Source organism: Pempheris klunzingeri, chromosome 17 (genome assembly GCF_042242105.1).
Source record: "Pempheris klunzingeri isolate RE-2024b chromosome 17, fPemKlu1.hap1, whole genome shotgun sequence".
Classification (NCBI taxonomy): domain Eukaryota; kingdom Metazoa; phylum Chordata; class Actinopteri; order Acropomatiformes; family Pempheridae; genus Pempheris; species Pempheris klunzingeri.
In genome coordinates this window covers 19,485,016-19,509,297 of record NC_092028.1, presented here as the reverse complement: position 1 = coordinate 19,509,297, position 24,282 = coordinate 19,485,016, and the positions used below count along the sequence as shown (strand labels likewise).

At 42.1% G+C, this 24,282-nt stretch overlaps 1 protein-coding gene across 2 annotated transcripts; it reads right to left on the bottom strand.

The window, feature by feature from the left end:
• Positions 1 to 420: 420 nt before the first annotated feature.
• Positions 421 to 23,705, bottom strand: pbx4 (pre-B-cell leukemia transcription factor 4). 2 transcript variants are annotated; one of them, XM_070847921.1, is made up of 9 exons: positions 23,414 to 23,705; positions 20,964 to 21,077; positions 19,331 to 19,404; positions 6,610 to 6,854; positions 5,883 to 6,073; positions 5,549 to 5,684; positions 5,073 to 5,229; positions 1,611 to 1,697; positions 421 to 512 (listed from the first exon to the last, which is right to left on the bottom strand). In XM_070847921.1, exons 1-8 carry the CDS (start codon positions 23,596 to 23,598, stop codon positions 1,654 to 1,656), a joined length of 1,146 nt encoding a protein of 381 aa, XP_070704022.1. In that variant the 5' UTR covers positions 23,599 to 23,705; the 3' UTR covers positions 421 to 512; positions 1,611 to 1,653. The 2 variants fall into 2 exon arrangements, with proteins under 2 accessions (XP_070704022.1, XP_070704023.1); XM_070847922.1 differs by lacking the exon at positions 20,964 to 21,077.
• Positions 23,706 to 24,282: the final 577 nt, after the last annotated feature.

Here is a 24,282-nt window from a genome sequence, read left to right as displayed (position 1 = left end):
GGTCGAGTGCAGAGGTCAACGGCACATGGACAAGCTGTGTGAGTACTGTGTGAAGTTAACGTGCATATACACATAATGTACAGACATCATGATCATCTACACAGCTGGGTCAGTGGTTTTCAAAAAGTCCTTGGTAGTAAAGATGCTTTCTATCGGTCTCGGCATCAGTAAGCTCCATCCCTCTTTTATTCTGAGTTAAGGAGCATCTGGCGTTGAAGTGGAGCAGTGGGGTGGAGGGGGAATTCCTCCTAACTACTGTTCGGCTGTCCTGTGTTCCAGCACAGTTGTGTTTATGAAATGCAAGCACAGCCTGGTGTGGCCGTCTAGTTGAGAGACGAGGGAATCATGAAAAATGAGGACAGACGATGGTAGTCAAAGCAGACCGCGGTGGGAATGAAGTGATGGCAAAGAGAGCCACCGAATCAGTTAGAGGTGTCGGAGTGGACGCTGCCAGGAGGACCGGGAGGGGAGGTGACCGAGGGGGGGTTGGTGGTGTCCTGCCAGCTGTTAGCCTGCAAACAGTCAGGGAACAGAGTATTCTGCATGAAGAGGGAGTTTTATAATTAGTGGCCTAAATCAGCTATATTTTTGCTTACAAGCAGCAGCCTCAGGACAGCTCACTGGTTGCAGACAAAATGCTGTTCACTCTAAGAAACACCTATCTGTTCAAAACAACAGCAGCTGATTGCATTAAGTGTGTTTTCATTCACTTAAGTAGCCGGGTTATTCGGATAATCAGAACAGTTTAACATTAAATCCTCATATAAATGCAGCAGATTTTTCCAGTGACTTTGAAAGCATCGTTACTACTTTTAGTTTTAGTCAAAGTTTGGAAAGAAATACTTTAAAACAGGGTTCATACAGCTTTTCAGGAGTAAAATTCAAGCACTTTTCACTTTCAAGGTACCAAACAACACATTTCCAGACTCTCAAAGCCATTATCATCACATCTAAATTATTACTATAAATGCAATAGTAAAAAATATTAAGAATTCCCAGGACACACCAGGAGACAATATGACGTTGTGTAAAACACCAGATTTCAAGAAATATATTCCAAACCTTGAAAGCACAAAGGGTAAAAAAAAAAAGACTGTTGTGCACATGTGTACTTTACGTCACACTACATCTATTTCTGGCAGAGAAAGTGGCTTTCTCAAGGAGAAATCTAGCTGAGGAAGTCTGTTTCTCTAATCCCGACCCAGAACACAGACTCCACGTTCCTTTTTAGTGGCGTTTAAGAAATCGCCATCAACTATAACCCAGTTTCTTAAGTGCATGTAATCGCACCAATTTTTCTGCCGAGTAATTTCATTATTTAAGCTTTAAGTAATTTAATCTCAAGTAATTTCCTGAAATCAAATCAAATGGGAAATACTTTCCCAGCAAGAAGCAGCTGTTGGTTTATTGTCACATCCCAGAAATTTGCGATCAGTGATTTGCAAGTTAAAGATGCAGACAGGAAAAAAGTCCAACTAGGGCAGCAGTTCAATCGCCTGAATTCATTTGAAGAAAACAGTACAGCAGAGCATCGTCTAAGCAGGTATCCTAACCAACTGCACACTTATCCATCAGCTACACGACAAGAAGAGCTTTCGGTTGGTACTCACATCCAGGCGATGAGGGGTGTAGAGGCCACTACCCGACAGCTCCTCATAGCCGCCCGTCAGGTGTGTAGCACGGTGCAGGGTATCCACCTGCCAGACCAAACACAGCAACAAACTTCAGTACAACATATAACAACTAAACAAATGTTTACGCTGCAGTGTTTAACTAAACACCCACAGGCTGAACAGAGGAATGATCGTGTCCACAAACCTCTACTGTTTGCATCAGAGCCAGCCTGCATCACTTGCTTTCCTGCTAGTGAACATTAAGACTCACCCATCATCTTCACGACTCATTATCAAACCACTCCTGCTAGAATTTCCGTGAAATGAAAGACTGCAACTCAAGCCAAAATCAAATGTTGTACTTTTGTTTACTGGACTATTATATTTGCACTTTAACAGCAGAAATCTGTGGATCCCTCCAGAACAACAAAACTGCACGTCTATGAAAAGACAACAATCACAAGCACAGTTTCGTCTAAAGAAACTTTCTATACATAAGGTAGGGAACATTTAGAGAAATGGGATTGGGGCAACTTGTGAAAGGGGAGGAGAAACAAGGACTAAAGAGGCAGGGGACTGTTGGAGGTGCAGGACAACCTAGAGGTAGTGAAACTGACCATTGACAAGATGGGTTGCTGGTTTGATCCCCACATGGGATTATTCAACCAGTTTTTCCACAAGTTTAGAGGACTACTTAAATCTCTCCAGTCATTATGTCTGGTGAAAACAAAAGCAAACTAAATAACCATAACCTATTGCTGGCTCATATCATTATACTTCTAATTTTCAATAGCCTAAATAATTATTAACAGTTTTTATTCTTTTTTCCGAAAAGGAATTCAAATTTTAACTTTAATCAAAATGTTATAAGTCAGACAGGCATGTATTTTTCAGTTTGTCTGCAAATACTTTTGTATTCTGTTTTATTTTATCTGAGAATATGAAAGGGCCAAACAACACGTCCACTATGATCAATGAAACTGGCTATTCAATGTGTGAGAGCAGTGCATGATGCATGTGCACTACAGGAATCTGCTCCATAAGCATCAAAATAGAGTAATCTTCTATTTATTTTTTTTTACATGAGGTGAGCACAGTCATTTCTAAATAAGCTGAAACAAGCTGACATCATTCCTCTCAATTGAAGCCATAAGCTCCTCGGGGCTCGCTGTACAGAGCAAATCACGGTCAGTTTGCGTGTGGATGTGTTGACGGGGTCAAAGGTAAAGTCGGGATGGGTTCTGAGGAGAGGTCGAGGTCAAAAGGAGCTATGCTAAGGGTAGGCATCTGGGGGGTTTGGGCGGCTGGGTCAACGGCAGTGAGGTCAACTCTGCAGCTGTCCTCAGTGCATACCTGCGGCTGTAGAGAGGGGGCGATGTTGAGACCCTCCCCGTTGAGCGAATGCAGGCCGAGGTAGGCGTCGCCTGTGTGAGACAAACTGTATGACCCCGGTGACCCTGCAGGCAATATATATAGCCAATATCCAATCAGCCTCACCACAGGTCCATGGAGTCAAAAGGTCACCACTGGCTGGAGGTAGTAAATTCTAATAACCAGTTTCAATATAAGGGTCAGTGTCCTGTAGTAGATCCGAGTAGATCATTTTGTAAGCCTAAAGCCTGGCTTCTCCTCGGCACACATGCACACACCAGCCGTGTTAATGTCTGCCAGTTAGCTGCAAACAGTTTTACAGATGCAAAAAAAAAAATGGAATTTGTTAAAAGTGAATCTGTGACTAAGCCGACCGTCTATATGGATAACAGATTTGGCCTTTTGATAAAGGTTAGGAAAACTGAATGAGACAGAATCAGTTTGTCCGTCATCGTGGGTGCAACCATGTGAGAGCAGGTGGGACAGAGCAGTCCGACAGTAGTGGAGGATATGAGGCATTTCACTTTATAGATGTTGTTACGGTTGCAGCGTACGTCAAACAAACTGCTCTGAATGCCTGACAGTGAGGGAAAGCCACTGTCTGCCACTTAGGTTCATTTCTCATTTTGAGGTCTGCTTTAACCATATCTGAATCTCTCTTCTTGTTTGAAACCTGAATGTTTACTACCGGTTTGGCAAGCTGACTTTCAGAATACACAGTTTGGCTAAAATGGCTTTAATAGTTTGCATAATCAATGTACAAAGTTGAGAGGCGGTCTGTGGCGTGCAGTTTTATGTAGTACGGTACAAGTTTACCCCCACTTTGGTGAGATATCCTCTGAGTTAATTAAGTTGGTCTCATGTGGTGAGAATGCATTATGACAGCAACTTCTACAGACTGTCTCACCGTAACGAAAACTGGGAAATTTGATTTAATGCTTTGATGAAACCTGCACGAAAACTAACTCTCAACACAGATCGTGATTCAAACTGAACATTATCTGCTCATTCAGTGACTTCTGCTATGCTCCCTCTTGACACCTTAACATTTTCAGTCTTTTTCTCTAAAAACACATGTTCTCTGGCAACATGGCTGTCCAACGCCACAAAAAGTGAACTAACTAACTAACCTACCTGGGTCATTCAGGTTCCTTAGCAAATTGCAGTTACTATAATTTAGTTACTTGAATAACTGTTTAAAAATAAGACAACGTACTACACAGACAGATGCAAAGATTTAGGTAAGTCACATGACAAAACCAATTACACGAGCAATGATTTAAGAATGATTTCTAGAAACAGAAGGAGGGAAGGCGCTTAACCAGACAGCAGGGAAGTCCCTCTAACTGATACCAACGAGTACCACAACAGTCTCAGGTTATGCTGAAGTGATAATTAATTTAAGTGAGAGTATGACATGTTTGAAAAGCATCTGACACCCAAAACAGCACAAGATGAACTTTAGTCTTGGCTGACAGACAACCAGAGACCACCGCTGTCCACACTACACAGTCCTCAGCTGTCTGGTCCTCACTAACTGTCCCGCACACCCGACTGGAGATGGTAGAAACTCAAACCGTGGCAAAACATCATTACAGATTATTATACACAAGGGGATGAAGTGGAGAAAAATGTGACTTAAAAACACAATGAATGTAAAATGCTCTCTTATAAGAGAAAAATATATATAAAATAGTGACAATCCTGCATATTGTTGTCAAGTTCTTCAGAATTTTCACCTTTTCAAACATGGCATCAAATAAAGGATTCAAAATCTAACAAATTATGCAGCCAAAATGTAAATGTGGGCAGTACGCTCGACAGCTGCAGCAGCGCCAAGTGAGCGAAGATTAAGTCGTACATTTTATACTGTGTTGGCTGAATATTTGACCAAATAATTCATGCAGAATAAATAGGATGATTTCACATGACTCTAAACACAGCTGGCTGAGAGTACATCTGCAGTGTCGCTTTGAACAACCACATCAGCTCTTCGTACAACCAAAAGTGTGGTTATGTAGAGGAAAGTGAAGCCTGTTAATGAGAAGTGGCGAGGCTAGTGGGTAGATGAGACAGAGTATGTGGTACCTGAGTTGGGCGTTGCCGGAGAGTTTGCCTGGCTAGCCTGCGCAGACACATTGGCAGCATCCACCGCTGTTTTAACTGCGTAGAGGTTCGCTTCCTCCTGGAACTTACCAATGTTCTTCTTGTAGCGTATTCTCTTGTTGCCAAACCAATTAGAGACCTGTGGGGCAGATGGATGTCAGATATTCGATTGTTGTGTTTGCTTTGCATTCATTAAACGTTGTAGAGCCCCTAGCTAAGAAATAGTGAAAGGAAAATGAATCAATCAATTCGCTCTTTCAGTTTGATAATTCTTTACATTTATAATAACAGCAAGAAACTAAAAATGGAATAAAGCCCTTTTAGATGCTATAAAGTATATATACTTGAATGATCTTGAAACAAAAACAGGTGACACTTAGTTTAAACCACAAAAAAAAAAAAAAAACATCTTCCACAAAAGCAGCTACAGTGTACTTGTAGTGGTTTTAGGAATTCACCTGAGACACAGTGATCCCACACTTTTTGGCCAGTTCCTCCTTGGCTTCCTCACTAGGGTAAGGGTTAGACAGGTGGGAGTAGAAGTACTCGTTCAGCACCTCTGTAGCTTGCTTGTTGAAGTTGCGCCTCTTACGTCTGACAGAAAGAGAGAGAGAGAGAGTGAGAGACAGAAGAGATAATGACCCGCGGGGACGATGTCCAACATGCTTGGAATGTACATGTCTGACACAACAACGTCACAATGCTCCGATCGCATCAGCCCTCAAGGAAATAACCAGCCACCCAACACACACACACACACACAAAATACCAGCTAGTCACAGACAGACAGACCTGGCATCAAGGAAGCGTGAGCGCAGGATCATGACGGCCTCGCAGGTACTCTGTTTGAGCTGCATCTGAATGGAGCTGAACTTGCGGTGGATGATGGCCACCATGCGCTCAATCTCCTTGGGAGAGATGGGCCGTGTGCGAGACTGCTCTCTCAGCAGGTTCATTACATGGTTGGTGAACTCACTGCAGGCCTGGAACAGGGAGCGAGAGAGAGAGAGAGGAGTTGAATGGTGCTGGGAAAGATCGACCAAGCAGAGAGTCTGTCCAGTGCCATGACATGTTTTGATGATGATGATGAGATGTAGGCCTCCACTGTCTGACTCCCCTGTTGATCAGATGCCTTCATTTTTTTCCTGATGAAATATAGTAATATCAAGATACATTTGAACCATAAAACACAGTCTACAGCAGTGGTGTTCAAACCTGTGTCAGTGAAACACCAGGAAAAGAAACAAAAGTGTGCACAGTTAAATACCAAAAATGCAGACTTGATAGTTTTAATTTAATTCCAAACAACACAGCATCTTAAAATGGTAATTAAAATATCTACAAACACTAAAAGAGTCTTGTAGTGTGGCGTAGTTTGAATGAGATCCTTATATTTCCTTTTATTTAGCACAAGATGAATGATGAAGTTTCTCACTCTAACTGGCTGGCCTAAATTTGTTTTATCATATCATGTTAATATTTGCATATGTTGAAGTATTCAGGTCTACTCTGCACACACCTGCTCGTACTTCTCCAGCTCAGAGTGATAGATCTGGCGGATCTGGGCAAGCTTGGCTCTGTAGTCAGAGTGTTCGATGCTGCTGTCGGTGGGTGAGCCGCCCGCCGCCGCTGCAGCTGCGGCCGCTGCAGCCGATCCTCCGCCCTTCTCTGGTCCCGACACACCCTCTGCTAGCAGCATGTTGTCCAACCGCATGATCTGGGGATCTGGGGGGTCCTCCTCCTGCACACCTCGTATACTCAGCACTGGACAGGAGAGAACAGAAAGTACAGTTGTTAAGGCAAACTTAGTTTTTACTCAAATCTTGCCCAAGCCAGAACACCTTTCTAGGGCTGAGAAAACCTGTTGGATACAAAGTTTCTGAAACTGACAGACCACACATTTCCCTTCGAGGGAGGGGGGTAAGACTTTGTGTTCTAAGGGAGCACAGGAAGACGCTTTATCACTGCTAAAATTCAAAAGAAGTGCAGCCCTGTCAAAACCCAGTCAAGTTTCTCCCCTGAGTCATTGCTACGAGCGCCTGGCTGAATTCTCAATGAGCCCGAACTTCCTCTAAACCAACAGCAGAGGGCAGTGTGGTCCCTCGGTGGCAGGCTGCCAGAGATAAGGGCATGAGGCATGAGACCAGTAATGGGAGTGCATGTGCTGTCACTATGAGCCCCAGTGGCCATAAGTATAGTTATCAGTTGCTGCTCCCCACCACTGCATTATACCAGGACCTCTGTCAGCCTGCAGCCATGCTCTCATCTCTCTCTCTATTTCACACACACACACACACACACCCTTAGATACTTCTCTTTTACTGAAAAAGTTTAAGTATAGACAACCATTTCTCCTTCAGAGCCTGAGGCTTTTAACACTTAACTAAATTTTATCTTGCCCCTTGTGCTTCTCAATCATTCAACTTCAGAGAGCAAGAGAACAAACTTTGTTTAGTAATAGTTTGTTTGTTTGGTAAAGAGAAATAATGAGATATGAAACATGGCTATTACAGCTTTACTTTTATTCATTAGTTCACAAAATTATTTTAGTGCTAATGAGACAAATTGCAAAATATTAGAGCACGGAAGATTAGGTGATTAATCAATTAGCCAATTGACAGAAAACAGCACCATTAATTGTTCCCTCACATTTTTCAACATTCACTGGTTTTTCCAAATGTGACGATTCTCTGATTCTCTCCGTTTTATATCACTGTTAACTGAATTGCTTTGAGTTTCTGACTGATGGTCACACGAGTCAAACAATTTGACGATGTCACATTGATTGTAATGGAGATGGGCCTTTGTTCACTGTTTTTTGAAAATCTGTTGATGAAAACAACCGAAAATAAATTTGCAAATCGATCCATAATTTAAAGAATCATTACCTCCAGATAGTAGAATGAATGCATGTTAGTATAATTGCATTATGAAAGTAAGGATGCTATTGATGGGATATTATATATATATATATATATATATAAACTAATATAATACACAACCAGTGCTAAAATATTCCCTCATTGTGAAATATTGATTCAGTCATAGATAAGTACAATATTATGTCAACATATGTGTTGATCTTTATAACTGGAGACTAAGTTGAGGAGGTAAAAGCCAATTTAAACAGCAGTGAAACCAGACAGGACATGAAGGAGACAGACGCTAACAATATGGATGACAAGATTAATCCCAGTGGAAACTAGGTTAGTCGCTTGTCCTCCTTAAGGATTACACTAGTTAGTCAAAGCTCATCATCAAAGGTTAGGGGGTGCGTGAACTCGCTCATTCAGAGCTTCTCTTGTTAGAACAATTGGACAGTCTTATGAGTATTTATGCTGTTGTCAAAGTTTCCCCGTAGAGACTTGTGCTGAAAAACAAGTTTGCAGCCATGCAGCAGTCACAGCTAACAAATGAGCAGAGCTGTACTTTAGGGCTACCAGATGTGAAAGAAACGAGGACAAAAACAGTTTGGCTTAAAGTTTCCAAGTGCTATGGAGCAGATGAGTTTTTGCTTTTTCAAACTTCATTTGATAAATGAGTCTCTTCCACCATTTAAGGCCTCTCATAGCAAAGCGTTCAACACCCCCTCCTCCTCTTTTTTTTTTTTTCTTCTTTCTTGTTCCTTCTTGCCTTTTTCTTTCCCTCTGCTTAGGTCTCTTCTCTCTCCAAGGCACATTCCTGCTCTGCTGCTCCCCCATCTCAGGGCTCAGGAATGCAGCAGACCCAGCCGCCTGAACTAATGACCCTGATTCGCCCATCTCTTTCCCTCCTCTTTTTCTTTCCTTTCAGTCATTCACTAACGATCTCTGCACTTATTACCAGATGAATTATTGCTAATTCATTGATCAAGCACCACTAGTATTTGTTCTGTACCTGTTGAACTTACATGATTATCTGGATTCTTTGCCTACACTCGGATAGCGGTTAACATTTCCTGACAACATTTAGGCTACTCCGCAGCTGACAGCTCTGACTGTAAGTTGTCATGTGTGGGATTATCCTCACTGTCCACTCACTAAAAAGTACAACTGACCGACAGCGAAGAGGGCAACTGTGGCTCTTGAAGCTTCTCACCTCTTCCCTCCCCTTTTTGCCCCCACTGCTCATTATGGCCCCCAGCTGTAGCCTAATGCCCCTACATTCCCCTAATTACTCCAATTAAGCTGTGATTACCCACAATTGCACTCCTGCACAGTCTAGTGGCCTAGTAGTATTATAGCAGCTGTTGAGATGAGTTAAGGTACGGCACAGGAGAGGAATGTATGACATGAATACAGGTAAAACAAAGCCTTCCACTCACACACTAGCCATTGGACCCCAAAAAAATACAAATAGCAATAATAAAAATAAAAAAAACACAGTTCTGAGAGCTGGTTGGCTGTTTTGCTCTAACATCTGAGCAGAATTTCGTTTTGATCAACTGGCTCCTGACATTGCCTCCGGGCTGGTTCTGTTACTGAGAGACTAAAACTCAGAGTGCTGTAAGTAATGATACTTAAATTCCCTTCTGTTTTTTAAATAGGAAGGCAGCTTAAGGCCCAGAGCCTGCATCCACAGCTCTTAGAAATCACACTATTATGCACACGTTACCACCCTAGCTGGGCTGTGTGGCATTGAGAGACGGCACATACTATGAAATATTCAGGGTATCCAGCTGGGCTTTCACTGCATACATAATCATTCTCATTTCTGCACAGCCAATGTGGAAACGGTGTGCAGTGCAGACACAACAGACAATATATGAAGTGGTGCAGGTAAGGGTGAACAACCTAACCAATAGTGTGGTGCTGTACATTAACTGTAATGCCTTCCACACATACGGATAGATAAGACTTAAACGCAGTCAGTATATCATTGCTCAGCTCGCAACACAAGCTTTATCCTTGTCTGTCTTTTCCCTCGCTAGCATCCCCTTTTTCACTCTGTCTCCCCCCAACACACATCCCCTCCCCCCTCTCCCTTTCAGCGCACCCCCACCCACCTCCCCCAGTGCCCCCCCCTCCCTCCCTCTGTTCTCCATTTCAGTCGAGTTCTCCATGTGAGCCGCAATCCCTCATGCTGTCAGCCCCCCCTCTCCCTCTCTCTGTAGACAGACAGGATTAGCATTTTAATTGCATCAGCTCCCTTGGGTATTCTCAGCCTTTCACTGGGAGAGAGGAAGGGAGCGGGAGAGAGAGAGAAAGAGAGAGAGAGAGGGAAGGATAGAGAAGGAAAAAAAAAAAAAAGGGGAAAAAAGGTAAGGAGAGAGAGCGGGTAGAAGGAGAACCAAGGAGAATTGAAAAAAGGAGTCACGGGAGAAGATATGTGTGCGAGAGAGGAAGAGACAGGGAGAGAGAGGCTGGAGAAATATAGAGAATCCCGAGTACGGACTTGCCAGAGAGTGAACAAGGCAGAAAGAGTGAAAAGATAGGACTGTGAAAACATCAGTTTTTCCTTTCATTACAGGCAGAGAATTCAGATAAAGAGAATGGGCCATAGCAAGATGGTTTTCACAATGAAAATATTCTACATGAATATGCAAATGTACCTTGCAAAAACTGCAAAAACAAATCTCAACTGCAGCTCTGGGAATTTGATAGGTAAACCCCTGTATGAGGATTAAAATAGTCTCTGGGCTATACAAATGTAGCTAGAGAAAATAAAGAATGGATGCATTAAAATAATCTTTTACATTTTACAAAAACAAGTAAAACCTACAGGGAAAAATACACTTCTTCCTACAACATGCATGACACCAAGGATGGGTGCTTCAAACCCTTCTGGGTCGTATGAAGGGTGGTTCTGGGAAAAAAAATGGCTCCTTCAGTGGAAGTTTGAGAAAACTCGAGCCTGGCCAGACCCGATCTGACCTTTATTTTTTCATAATTCTCGTGTTGGATCAGTTTGACTTCCCCTATTCAGAAAAACGGTGATGAGTGGCATTAGCAGAGAGAGAGAGGGCAGTTTCATTAAAGTCCTTGACCTTTAAATCCATGCAGTGAAATACAAACTTCACCTTCATTATGTTCAGTTTGTCAACCTAAATCAAATCTGTAAATGCAAAAATTCACATGCTCATATCATGATTCCAATGGCATTGTCTTTGCAAAAAAAAAAAAACATATGTTGTAACAACTGATCAATGTCAACTGTAACAAGTTCCTCTGTGCATATAGCATTTTAATTTACCGCGTCTTTTTGGTAGAGTATGGGTTGCTCAAAAAGAGGTAGGGTGAATAAAATGTTGCCTTGGGCGAATTGTAGAAATTGGCATTAAAAATAAATCATTTTCCTAATGGGCTTTTTGCCAAATGGATATTGGGGACCGGCACATTTTTGCTGCAAATTCAACATAAAAAGTGCACACGCCATTCTTCTAAAAGGGTGTTTTTGTGGAGTACAGTCAACTTAATGAGCCTAATCCATATGTCCATTCCTACTTTAAGCAGCTCACGCTAATCAGCATCTGTTTGGGTAGTTCACCAGAGTCCTGTTGCACGCAGCCCCCCACTCAACCACAAAACACACACATATACTCAGAGAGGGGGGGGGGGGCATTCAGAGTAAACACAGTGTGGTCTGATTGAGGTGTGAATTGGAGAACTCACACCTTGGGCAAACACAACACTTCAGTCTAACACATCATTAATCAGCCCTTAATTAACAAAAGAGAGAGACTTGGACACCCGAGTGATGACTACGTGTAACCCCCCCCGAATGGTCATACACAAACACACTGTGACAAACACACAAACACAAACACTAGGATCAATTTGAGTTGTCACTTAATCTGCATGAACACAAAGCAATACAGGATTTACACGGCAAATTATTCACATATTTTCCAGATAGCCACTAAAATAATTTTTACAGGGTAAAAAAAGGCTAATCAGCAAATAGAAGCTACATTCCTTAAAAAACAGTTCATGCCTCAAACAAACTCTGGAAATATTATTATTATAAGTCCACATGCCTCAAATAAAAAGCACAATCTTTAATTAAATGTGACAACCACATCACTTTAATCATATAAATACCGAAAATACAATTAAAAAGCGAACTTAAATTCCATAAAATAGGACTGACGGTCTGTAAAATTATGGGTTTATGACCCAAAAGTAGTACATTTCGCTCAAATGTGAGCTGACTGATCAGCTGAGGTGGTTAAAATTTCAGTCAGTGTGGTTTACTGCCCTAATGTCAACATAATATATATATATTTTTTTCTAATACAGGACTTTGTGTGTTATATCTGCTTCCTGCTTGACTGGCAAGCTCATCCAAATAGCATGGACAGCATTAAACAAACAGACCTTGAGTTACAGTGAGTATTTGCTCATAGCGTGAGTTAAAGAGTAATCTGAGATTCAATCTGAAGCTCACTGCCAGCCTGACTACTAGCAGACCCATTAGCACACTGATAAGTTATTTTAGGTGACTGAGCAATGTAAGGTCTTTTCCAAAAAAAATACTTGAGTGTCAATATTGCACTCAAGTGCTAAAACAAATGGTGTTTAAAAAGGATATATCAAGCACTGTTGATTAGCTGCGACTCTATCTCTCACATGATATCCCCAGTTTAGTATAGTTCTGCACACAGAGAAAAATAGGAGACATGGAAGAAAGAATTTGAAATGTCACAGGAGGAGGAGGAGGATGACGAAGAGCACCTAAGCAGGAGGCTTGTTAAAGCACTGCTAGGATCTTCCCCCAGTCAACTCTCATCAGGCCAGCTGCCTCCTGTGCTCATTAGCACAGACTCTTAAGGAGCTCCTAAAGACTTTGTGAAAAATGAACGCTCATTTGAGAGGTCGTTAATTTGCACTGTTATGCAAATTAGGTGGCAATTAAGCGATAGATCAGAAGAGCAGTGCCCATTTATAACAAGTGAACAAGCATTATGACACAGTCAGATGGTGCCAGAGAGAGTCGGGGCTACATGGTTAGTCTGCACAGGTCCAATGTACCGCTTTAGTAAGGAATAAAATCATTGTGCCAGTAACATGTCGGCTGCTGAGGATAATAATTTACCACTGGTTTTACAGGGGGGCATCCTTAATTGGCTTTGCTAACCAGTACAGATATTACAAACTGATGGGAACACAAGCTAATCATTCTTCTAGAATATGTTGTTATTCTGGATTAGCAAACAGCAACATACTACCACATCAATCCATCCATCTATACTGATGAAACACACCACAAGCAACCAAAAAAGGAGCATGAGCTTCCCAGTATCTGTAATATCCTAATGCATACTGCTAATCCCCCCTACACCCCCCTTCACCACCACCAGCCCTGATGTTTCTATCTCTCCCCTGCATTTATGACATGGTGTGAAATATACAAACATACTGTCTGGGACAGTAATGTGCACTACTGCAGAGGGGTGGAAGGCTCCCATCAATTGTAATTAATCCTTAATTAGTCAGGATTAGGAGCTAGGCTCCGGCACTCTCCCACCCCACCACCACCAACCTAATGCAATCCAGCTGAGACCACATTTACATATCTTTAATTAAAGCGACGCCGACTTCCTTTAAGAGCAAAGCCTAAAAGCAGTGTGAGAGGTATAGACATGCTGAGAGGGAGGGCAGATGAGATGAAGAGGTGGGAGCTCACCCTGTGGGTGATCCTCCAGCAGCACTGATGGGTCACTCAATATTTCCTTTTCTTGTTGTTGGACATGAATTGATGGGATTTTGAATCCAAAGTCAGCCGTAAGTGTGCAAAACATGGAATCTTGCCTATTGTGCCACTCTGGCCAATTAAATTTAAGCAGTGTCTGTCACCATTATTTGTGTGCCAACTTCCTGAGTGTTGCCAAGTTTTATTTGTTGACCTTTTTAATTTAGTAAGTAACCCTAATGAAATACGGCGCAAATAGATTTTAATTACACTTAATGTTTAATTTAATCTTATCTCGCTCTTAATTTTCTTAAAACTCCAATCACTAGTGCAAACCATCAAGCAAATGGGTAAACGCCTGATCAGTGTCGACTCACGTCCTTAACTCCTCCCCATAATAACCTACTGCTCTCGTCTCAAAGCGTAAACTGTGTTAAGAAAATTGGTTCAGACAAAATATCCTAAAGTGGGCATTTGTCCCAATATAAGTTTCAAATCATTAATACTTGTTAACTATGAAAAACTTTTGTACTCGCTTGTCCATATCCACCGACCTGCATCCCCCTGAAATAGAAGTACAGCAAGGCCAAATCAGAGCTCTTGGAGAATCATGGCCAAAATCATGTTGCAGCCGTCTTAAAGGTGAACAATCCCACTGAGATTTTCCCACCCTACAACACACTCCAGACAGCAGTCTCCCTTGTCAATACACAGAAGCTCAGTTCCTACAGGAATAATACCACATGGGGAAATCAGTTGGCCCACACACCATTAGGCCTAGGCTGAAGGTTGGGGTGTTCTGCCTCCCCAGTTTGAGCTGGGGTGTGGGGGTGGGGGGAGGGGGGGGTGTAGCAGTGATGTGTCTGTCAGGGCCAGGGGTCTGTGTGATATTAGCCGTCTGCCAATCTGGCTTGGGGAATGGACACCGAGTAATTACTCCTGCTCTTACTGCCTCATCAATCTCCCCGTATCACTCCTGCACCCCCCCCCCCCCCACACACACACACCCCACCTCCACCCAACACACACTCCATCTTTTTTCATTCTCTTCTGCAAAGGAGCAAGGGGGAAGAAAAAACGATTGAGTGGCAGGACACCACAAAACACATCTGAGATTCCTGAAAAGCCAATGAGATAATCCAGCACCACTGCATAGTGAGTGGAAATATAACACAGACTTTTCAAAAGCTGAGGATTTGACCGAGCGAGAAGTTGTGACTGTACAAAAGGTGGATGGCATAACACTGAAAATACAGGTTTGGTTGCTTCACTAAGTAGCTTTTTTTTTTTTTAAATCTTTTTACTGCTTTTGGCTTAATAGACACTGTATGTGCTCCCTCATAAAAATATAATAAAAGTCTTCCCACAGGTTCCTAACAACTCATTAAATTTTAGGGCTCAGTTCCAAATTGCGCTCTTTGAAAACTAATAATGATTAAGTTGCTTTAATGAGGCCTGTGATTCACTAGACTTCAGGTACTGCACTCGGTCAAAGTCAGAGGAATACAAACATTTAACTGTTTTGAACGTGTTACCCACGGGATAACACCGATGTGTGATGTTTTGTTGTCGACTTTAAGCTAGGCCTCTGAAACCAAAACATATACAAATTAAAATGAGGTTTCTGGGTGTTAATGAACACATGACAACAATGTGTGACTAATAGTGTTGTTTTGTTTTGGTGTTTTAACAACTACAATCATGCTGTAATTCAATTAACATGTAATTGAGGCCGTTTGGTCGCTGACATGGAATTGTCATGCATGCAGACAACTTGAGTGCTATGAATACCCACATAAGGTCATAATTTCATTAAGACACTTCAATAGTTAGAGGCAAGTTAAAATACGGACTGCTTTGAAGGCTTATTTAATGCACTAAAACTGCGTAATGATTTATACTGCTTTGAGGTAGTACTCTACTGCCATTTTTTTCTTCACCTCATGGTCTAATTCATGGAAATTCAGGTTGGAAAAATGTCAATATACAACAAATCCACTGAAAAACAAAGAAGAGTTTAGTATGAACATATTTAAATCTGATTGATTGTAACAAACTAATAAAATGCTGTTTAACTTGGGCCTCTTGTATTCATTTATAAGCTACCGAGAGAAGCTTTTCATATTAAATGTAACCAGAAATGGCACTGAGGTAACAAACCAGAGAGCGGGTTCATTGAATTTGCTAAATCTCACATTCATCCATCTTGTCAAAACATTAATAGGTTGAGATGATGGGATGTCAGCTAGCCGCTTTGCTAACATACTAGCTAAGTGCTGCTGGCACACATTGACTGACATTTTGGTGCTTGTAGGTGGTTAGAAAAATAAGACACTTCCATCCACAATAGATACATACAAGTCAAATTAAACAAACATTACTGCCTGATTTTCAACCAAATAGTGATTATTTGAAGAACCAGGAAAGGTGTCTGCTCTAAAAAAAAAAAAAAAAACAACTCAGAGGCTGGTCAGAAAATGCATTAGAAAAGGGAGTGGGCCTGTGGCAGAGGTAGACAGCAAATAACCAATGCCCCAGACACATTGTTAGGACACTGGCACAACTGGGCACCTAACAGACCAATCAACTGGCTCAAGTTAGCATCATGCTGGCTACAGGCCATCAGGATGTCCTTGTACACCCTCGCTGTTGTTGCTGAGGGATACATTGCCCATGTGAATGGGAGTCAACAGATGCATGCACAGCGCAAGAATGACTCTGGCAAATTAACTTTTAATAAATAAGAGGCGACACAGAGACAGCCATTTCAGTCTTAAGTAGGATTCTAGCCAGTTTGCAACCATTTCTACACAGCCAACTAGCAGCATTATCCCACAGAGTTGTTTATCAGACAGCTTATCAAGATGAGTGGCATGTGTTGGAGTGTGAACTTGTCCAATTGAGGGGGAGGAGGGAGAGACTTGTGGTACACTTTGCCATTTCCAAGCTAAAAAAAAAAAACTGCACAGCTTTAATTCCCCTTGAAAAACTATTTTTATTTTCATTTAAAACCACGTCCAAAAATAAACAACTGGGAATGTTCAAGCTTGAAAAAGAGGGACTTGAGCTGAGTGACAGAACAGAGTGAGTGACAGTTTCACTGTTGTCACGTGTGAAGCACAAAAAAAAAAATGCATAAAAGTAAGGAGAAACGCCTCAAACATGCCCAAACTAAATGAAAAACTTCTGAGAGTAACTGCAGTGGCTTGTGAGAGATTTTGGCATAAGCTGTCCCATTGCACCAAGAGCTATTTTTACAGCAAATACCCATGAGAGCGAGGGAGAAGAGAACTGAGTTGAAGCAAAGCCACCGGCTCTCAACTTTGATCATTTCCTGTCTCTCTCTAAGTGCATTAATTTCTTTTTTGAGTGTATCTTTAATAAAGTATTAACAAGAATCAAATTTCACGCATATGGAGGTCACGTTTTAAGTGAGAGCTCAGGACAACGCAGGCACTGTTGTAAAATGGGGGGTGTTTTTGGGTGGTGGTGGTGGTGGTGGTGGAGGGAGGAGGTACTGGCATTAGCGCAGAACATTTCCTTTACAATGAAAACAATCTCACCAACTGCAGCACTCAGAGGAATTCACCTCCCATCCCCCACACCCCACCTCCCCTCCTCCTCCACCACCACCACCACCATTACATTACCATATCAAAGCCCCGAGTTCAGAGCAAGTCTTCTCTTTCAAGAATGGGAGCGAGGCGAAGGGAGGGAGGGGGAGAGGACAAGACCGAGGCAGTAGGAGTAGACCCAAGACCGAGTTCGCTTTTATCCCCGCTCGGTGTGTGCTTATGTGTGCAAGAGAGACAGAGTGTGTATGTGAGTGCGTGTTTGTGAAAAAAAGACTGCAGAAAATCTGTGGAGATACTAGAGGACTACTGATTGGGTCTTCCACAAGCTGCACTGAAGAGAAGTCAATTCACATTCCAGAGGCACATAATGGGGCCTGCAGGGGGTCTGATGGAGGAGCACAGAAATGCCAAAGCAGGTACACAGTGCAGTTAGGAGGGCACTACGTGGCAGATGGCCAGCAGAGCACAGGCAAAGCCAAATATCTCTATATCTCATAGTTGGCATATTCACCTCAAGCTTGAATCTATTGTTAACCTACCTCCACATCTCGTCTGTTTTTCCGCTCAGCTTACTGTAAGACTACTCACATACCCTCTCTCTAGTTTGCTGGGGGACTAAATGTGAAAATCAAAGTGAATGGCATTAGGGTAAATAAGACCACTGGTTGCCTGGGAAACAGTGTACCCTGCCCCACTCACTCAAGCCTAGCCTTTACTTTTGTCCAATCACTGGAGAGCAATAATACATTATTGACAGAGGGCCACAACAGGCAGCAGTGCAGCATTTTCAAATTGTATTTGAACAAGAGAGGTTTGCTGTTGGAGGATACACAAGGCACGGAAAAGAGGAGAGAAAAGCACATAGAAAGACAAGAACAGAGAGAGACTGGCAGAGGCAGAGGATTCAAAAAAACGCACCCCATTTACACCACCATAACCATCAATCTGCCATCCATCCCAGGCCTGCTCCTTTGAACCACACTGGAATCAGTCAGATAGCTGACTCGAATCGCTAACAAGATAAGAATAAGCAGTGTATTTACTTAGGCTAATTTCATGAGAAGAGCAAATCTGAGATATTTGCACTGGCAATATTTTGCCGTGTATTTGAAATTCAGCATTATTTGTTTAAGACAGTGTCAGAATAGTTTCTTTTTGCATATTGTGTTTGGATGAAGGCATTGATGTGCATGGAAATGTATTCCCAATATACCATTAGCCTATACTGTGTAGTGCAGCTTTTTAAAACAGAGTGGGAGAGAAGAACATGGCTTTGTACTAAAATAACAGAAGAGTTTGACTGCAAAGCAATAACCCCTGTGGAGTTTTCCCACATCTGCCTGCTGTCAACTAGCTGCGCATTAACTTTCTGCTGGGATCAGATTTGATTTTTTTTAATCTCGACATTTGGATAGGATAGCTTTTAGTCGTAGGTTTTAGTCCCCTGCCTTCATATAGTATATATTGCTGTGATATTCAACCAACTGTAAGTAACAGTTAGTTGCACCGTTCATACATTTTGTCACAATATTATTCACCATTTGAGATTCGGGCAGTAAAAAAAAAAAAAAAAAAAAAATGCAAATATGTTAAACTAAACACAGTATATTTATGCATTCAGGCACTCCAGGTCAAAATGGAAGACAGAATTGCAAACCGATAAAAAATTGAGTGAACTCAGGGTTGTTCGCATGTTCTGCAGCAAGTTCTGCTGTCTGACTCAAGTTTCAAAGGCACCAATCCACTAAGATTAGTTTCAGCAGGTCAGTGCAAAGTCTGGACAGTGGCCAAAAATAGGTTAAGTTTCTATAATTACTAGACAAACAGCAGTGCATATTTAGAGCGATCTTAAACGGAAGCATAGACAGTGCGTGCAGCTAATTCAGTTTTGCACCAAATACAATCAATAATCAATCAATAGAGTTCTCTGTATGGCCAATAAAAAAGTAACTGGGTGTCAGGGGAAGTGGAGGAAAGACTCACTACATCTCAACACTAGGTTACAACCTGTGCAGACTGGAGTACACAAAGAGAACGAGTGAAGTAGAAACTCACCCGTCTTCTCTTTGATCTCACAGAGAACGCTGAAGAGGGCTGGCTTCATTCTGTGACAGTTCAGGGCATGCTTCCTGTAAGAGAGAGGAGGGAATAAGAGAGGGAGAGAGCGAGGAGGATTACAATAAACAGACCTCCATCTCAAGTCATTCCATGTCCTCCCCCATAAAAACAGGTAGAGGAGCTGTATGTATTATGCATACAGCATTTCAAGAGAGCAGTGCAACACAGCAGGACAGAGCAATGTTGTTTAAAAGACATTTTAAATAGCCAAATGCCTTTTGTCAGTGCAGAAACATCCCTGATGCGTCAATCTGAACTAGCAAGAGTGATGTTGTCATTTGGATGCTTTGCACTGTGGGACAGGTAATGATGCCAAACCTCAAGGTCATCAATTACTGAGCACCAGATTCCAGAGTTAATTCACAGTAATCTAATTTCTACCTCTTACAGAAAGACTCATTCCATGATAGTAGATGGTGAGTTGATAGAGAGGATTAGGATTAAGTTGCAATTTTAATTTAATCAGAGATGTTCTCTTTATTGCCAAACAGGCTAAAAGCAATTAAAAGGATAAAAAGCAAAACTTCTACAGTTCGTCGTAATCAAATCACTACACCTCAGCAAAATTTTCTGCTAATGTTCATCCACGCACCCACACACCCATTCAGCCTACTCGTGTCTTAAGACTTGTAAGACTGAGATGCTGAAGAAACTCCCAGATCCTAAGACAACGACTTGTTCTCTAATGTTACTTACTGTACTGACTCACCAATTGCATCAGAGTGAGGGGATATTTTAAATAGCTGAGCACAAATAGAACTGCGTTTTAAAAGTGTAATGTTCTCACATTCAAAAACATGTGAAAGGCACACATCATGAACATGTAACTAATCGTGCAATACTTAATACTACACCAGTGTAGCCCCTAATATTGATATTTATTGTTGAGAGGCGTTGTTTAAATCTTTGGTAGCCGTGTGATCATAGTTTGCGGTGCTGTTCTACTGCATTCTCCTGTAGAAATGTTGCTGTAATTTTGTGCACCCCATGTATTTTCAGTAACAACTCCTAAAAACACAGAGCAAACACAAGCATTTCACGTGTTTCATAGAGATATTTACAAGTCACACCAGGCATCATTTAGAGCAAAAACAGGTTTGAGAGGAAACAACTTGAGAAAAAAGTGCAGCATACACTTGAAGTTCGGGTGAAAAACAAAAACACAACCAGCATGAGGCTTCCGTTTCAGATGAGCATGAATTGGAAAACATAAAACCCTGAAATAAAGCATTTCTTTTCCAAATAATATCTCCAACAACACATTAAAAACAACCACAGATGAACATGATTTGGCTACACCTGACCTCAACACCAATTCCAGTTGTGAATGTCCACTGCAGTATTAATGAGGGGACTGACAAATAGTGCTCCTACTGTGTATGCCATGAAAGACTTCCTGCAAGATTATTGAGGCAGTATGGTGTAGAGAGTTATGTGTCAAGCATCAAATATGTCATTTTGTCCACCAATATTGTCACTGCTGGATTTGAGTTGGGGGGAGGGCTGCCTTTAGCATGGAGGGTATGAGCAGGAGGGGGAGAAGGAGGTGCTCATGCGGTCCTGTACTGACCTGTGCTGGAAGTTGAGTGGCAGGCCACCCCCTGCCATGCCCCCCCCTGCTCTCCCTCCCTCTGTGGGGTCGTCTGATCCACCCCAATGCGCCGGCGAGTCCTCTGGCCAGCATCTGAACATATGGCGACAGGGTGAGAGGATGAGGGCGTATGGTGCGCAGGAAGTGTACTCTGCAACACCGAGTTCTTGCGCTGCCCTGACCACTCCCCATCCCAACACACTGCCACCCTGCATGACAAGGGTGTCATGCTCACATGTGAGACACCTTACACGTTAATGTGTGGATCATGAGCCAGGGAAAGATTGATGTGTGGGTGACACGCTTGATTAGAGTTAACTAAGGTTGTACAATAAGTCATAACAACTGCTATATAGTATTACACCTATTTGTTAAAAGAGACGGTATGTAGTACTTAATCCTAGTTTTGTTTTGGCCTTTTAGCTGAAACCTCAGAAGCAATTAGCAAAACCTATACCGGTTCCACACTTAGTGCTAGCTAGTCTGTCAGCTAATGCTAGACACACGCACACACCATTTAGTAGGTGAATATTTTATCATCAGCCTTTATTGATTATGCACAGCATCAAGGATTTAAGACATGTACACCACACAATGTGTATCAAGTGCACTGAACCGAACAGACTACATGCTGCATTCTTCTTAGTATTAATCCTGCACATATGGCACGAGGAGTTCATGCTCTGTGTGGGAATTTAGATCAATACAGGCATACAGCAAGGACACCTCTGGCACTTCCGAAGCAGCCACACCTTTAATTGGTTTCTCAGAATAGCCTGTTAACACCTAATATTAGGCCTGCTATGTGATTTCCTACACTATAATTGGCCTTTTAGATCCAAATAACTGTAATTTAAATTATTTGACTCACCATAGTACAACCTAAGCACATATCATAACAGGAAAAATGACTGTAAGAGGAATAAAATAATGGACTAAATGAGGTATTCCAATGCAAAATTATTTGCATTTGTTCATGAAATAAGGACTGAGTAAGTCCTCAAACTTCTACTAAAGAAAAGGCAATATCCCAGTGTTCATAGGCTGCCGGTATAGCATCATCCCTCCCCCTCACCACCATCTCATTAATAGAAACTCGATTTGCGGACAGCTGCACTCGCGTACACATTATAGGAGAATTGATTGCACCCAGCACACAATGAAAAGGATGAACACCAGGGAGGGAGGGAGTGAAAGAGGAGTGAATTAATTAAGAGAACCAGGTGGTCAAATGTTGGGTGGAAAATCACTAGCTAATGACACATCACACTGTGGCCACAGTCTTGCAGTGGACGGTTGGCTATTGTTGAAACACTGACGCTTCATCTGAAACTGACCTTATGCTCCTTGAGCCACATGGCAAATGAGTGCAGGTCACTCACTCACTGCAGTGCATACTCCCTACAACAATGATAGCAAAAATACTGAACACAAACATTAAGTGGGGAGTCATATGAATGAGTGATTGCTGTCATCACAGACAGCAATGGGCTGATACATGGAACAATTGAGTAATCCTTACCCTAACCTTAATTTATCCACTCATTTGCATTTCAATGACTAATGCTATTGACACTCATTTGATGTGGAGCAGCATTGCAGATACATGTTGTTGTAATTAGAGAAATCTGATTTGGCATAGTCTGATTAGTGATATTTGAAAGCTTTGGCAACATAACCAGAAGACCCAATTCTGACTGGAGCTTTAAAAAAAAAAAAAAAAAAAAAAAACTACAACATGCACCATCCTAGAAAAGCATTATATAAATTGCTCACATACTTATTACCTCTAGTTTAGGTAATTAGTCTAAAAGGGGGCATTTGAGTCACTAACTTTATATTCTAAGTGCTAACAGGAAGAAAACAAAATCTCTTTTAAGTATACAAGAGTGTCTTCAGGTGCAGGGGGTTAATGAAAGCCTTATAAATATCACTGCTGCTGTGGCCTAATGAAACTACTTTTTCATCACCAAAAGATTCATGCAAATCCAGCTGTAGTGTTAAGAAAGTGGTTGTGTGCCTTCTACACGGCTACCATTATCACACACACTCAATAGGAAGTTGAAACTTTTTTTTAATTTTAACACTTCAATGCTAATCCAATTGAGATTAACCCAGACTTTGCTAACTTTACCGCCCTATTTCAACCAAGTGATCGTGTTTACCGACTATATTTTACATTAAAAAGCCCGATTTGAAGTAACAAAGAGCCACCTCTCAAACTACAACAGCTCTGTAATGAGGGTGTTCAAGTTCTCCAGCACCTTAAATGTGTTGGTTTGGCAGAGAATTACAAATGTAACGTGAAGTTTAATTAATGCTGTAATTACCTGATGTGAAGCGTTTCGCAGAAACAGCAAAAATAAGACACATACAACGCACTTTAGCTTTCGCTATCTAAGTGGAAAATGGCTCTTCGCCTCTCTTACCTGGCCTGTGCTTCGTCCAGGCTTTCGTCGGTGATGGCCATTATTTGCTGTAGGATATCCCCTATGTCTTGTTGAGGCTGACCGAGGGACTGCTGTTTCCTCACCGAGTCTGGGTCACCGACATCGGCTTGTGCTAGTCCACCGAGTCCGGTGAGACCCGTCATCATCCTGGTCTGGTCATCCATACTTTCAAAGAAAACTCGCCGTTTTCCTCAGTCGAAGAATACACACAAATAGCTAGCCTGTTAGCTAGCCAGCAAAGTATCTTCTACGACAAATCATACAACGCTTCTCGCCGTACCCGACAGCGACGATTAGAAAACAGTTAAAGGCTGCTGTCATAAAACAAATCGCACAAACACGCTTTACATTCGCTTGTATTTTTCCCCCCCTTCAAGTCCGTAAACGCGGCCGGGCTAACGTTAGCTAACCACCGAGTGAGGAGCAGCTAGGTTAGTAGCTGTAGCCCCGCAGAAAAGCAGCAGGGACACACATGCACGGACTGTGTGAGCTTGCCAACAGCGCCTCGCACATTTTCGAAGGGAAAAAATGTGTAAAAACGGGGGGAAAATACAACAATAGACGAACCCTGTTGTCTAAAAAATGAAACTCGCAGATTTTTTTAAAAAAAGAAAAGAAAATAAGGAGTGAATGCACGGACTAGGCTTTCGCACCGTGTGGCTCCAATCAGAAATCTCCTACCAAAACACACCACGGTTTGCCATTGTTATTGATGTCGCGCGAGTATGTGGGATGTGCTGTGGGCTGCGCGAGCGGTGTGCGTCGCGTTGACCATTGAACTCGCAGCAGCGCAGACCGCGAGCTCACGGGTGGGTTATAATGAGCAGGGAGAGCCACTGGTGCAGATG

What these genes read in the sequence shown, in the direction of transcription:
- pbx4 (XM_070847921.1), bottom strand. Translation starts at nt 23,598, where the DNA reads ATGGATGACCAGACCAGGATGATGACGGGTCTCACCGGACTCGGTGGA. An exon ending in TGAGATCAAAGAGAAGACGG is followed by an intron (nt 6,855 to 19,330) that starts GTGAGTTTCTAC and finishes TCTCCTGTCCAG; the next exon opens with TGCTGAGTATACGAGGTGTG. An exon ending in AGCTGGAGAAGTACGAGCAG is followed by an intron (nt 6,074 to 6,609) that starts GTGTGTGCAGAG and finishes TCCCTGTTCCAG; the next exon opens with GCCTGCAGTGAGTTCACCAA.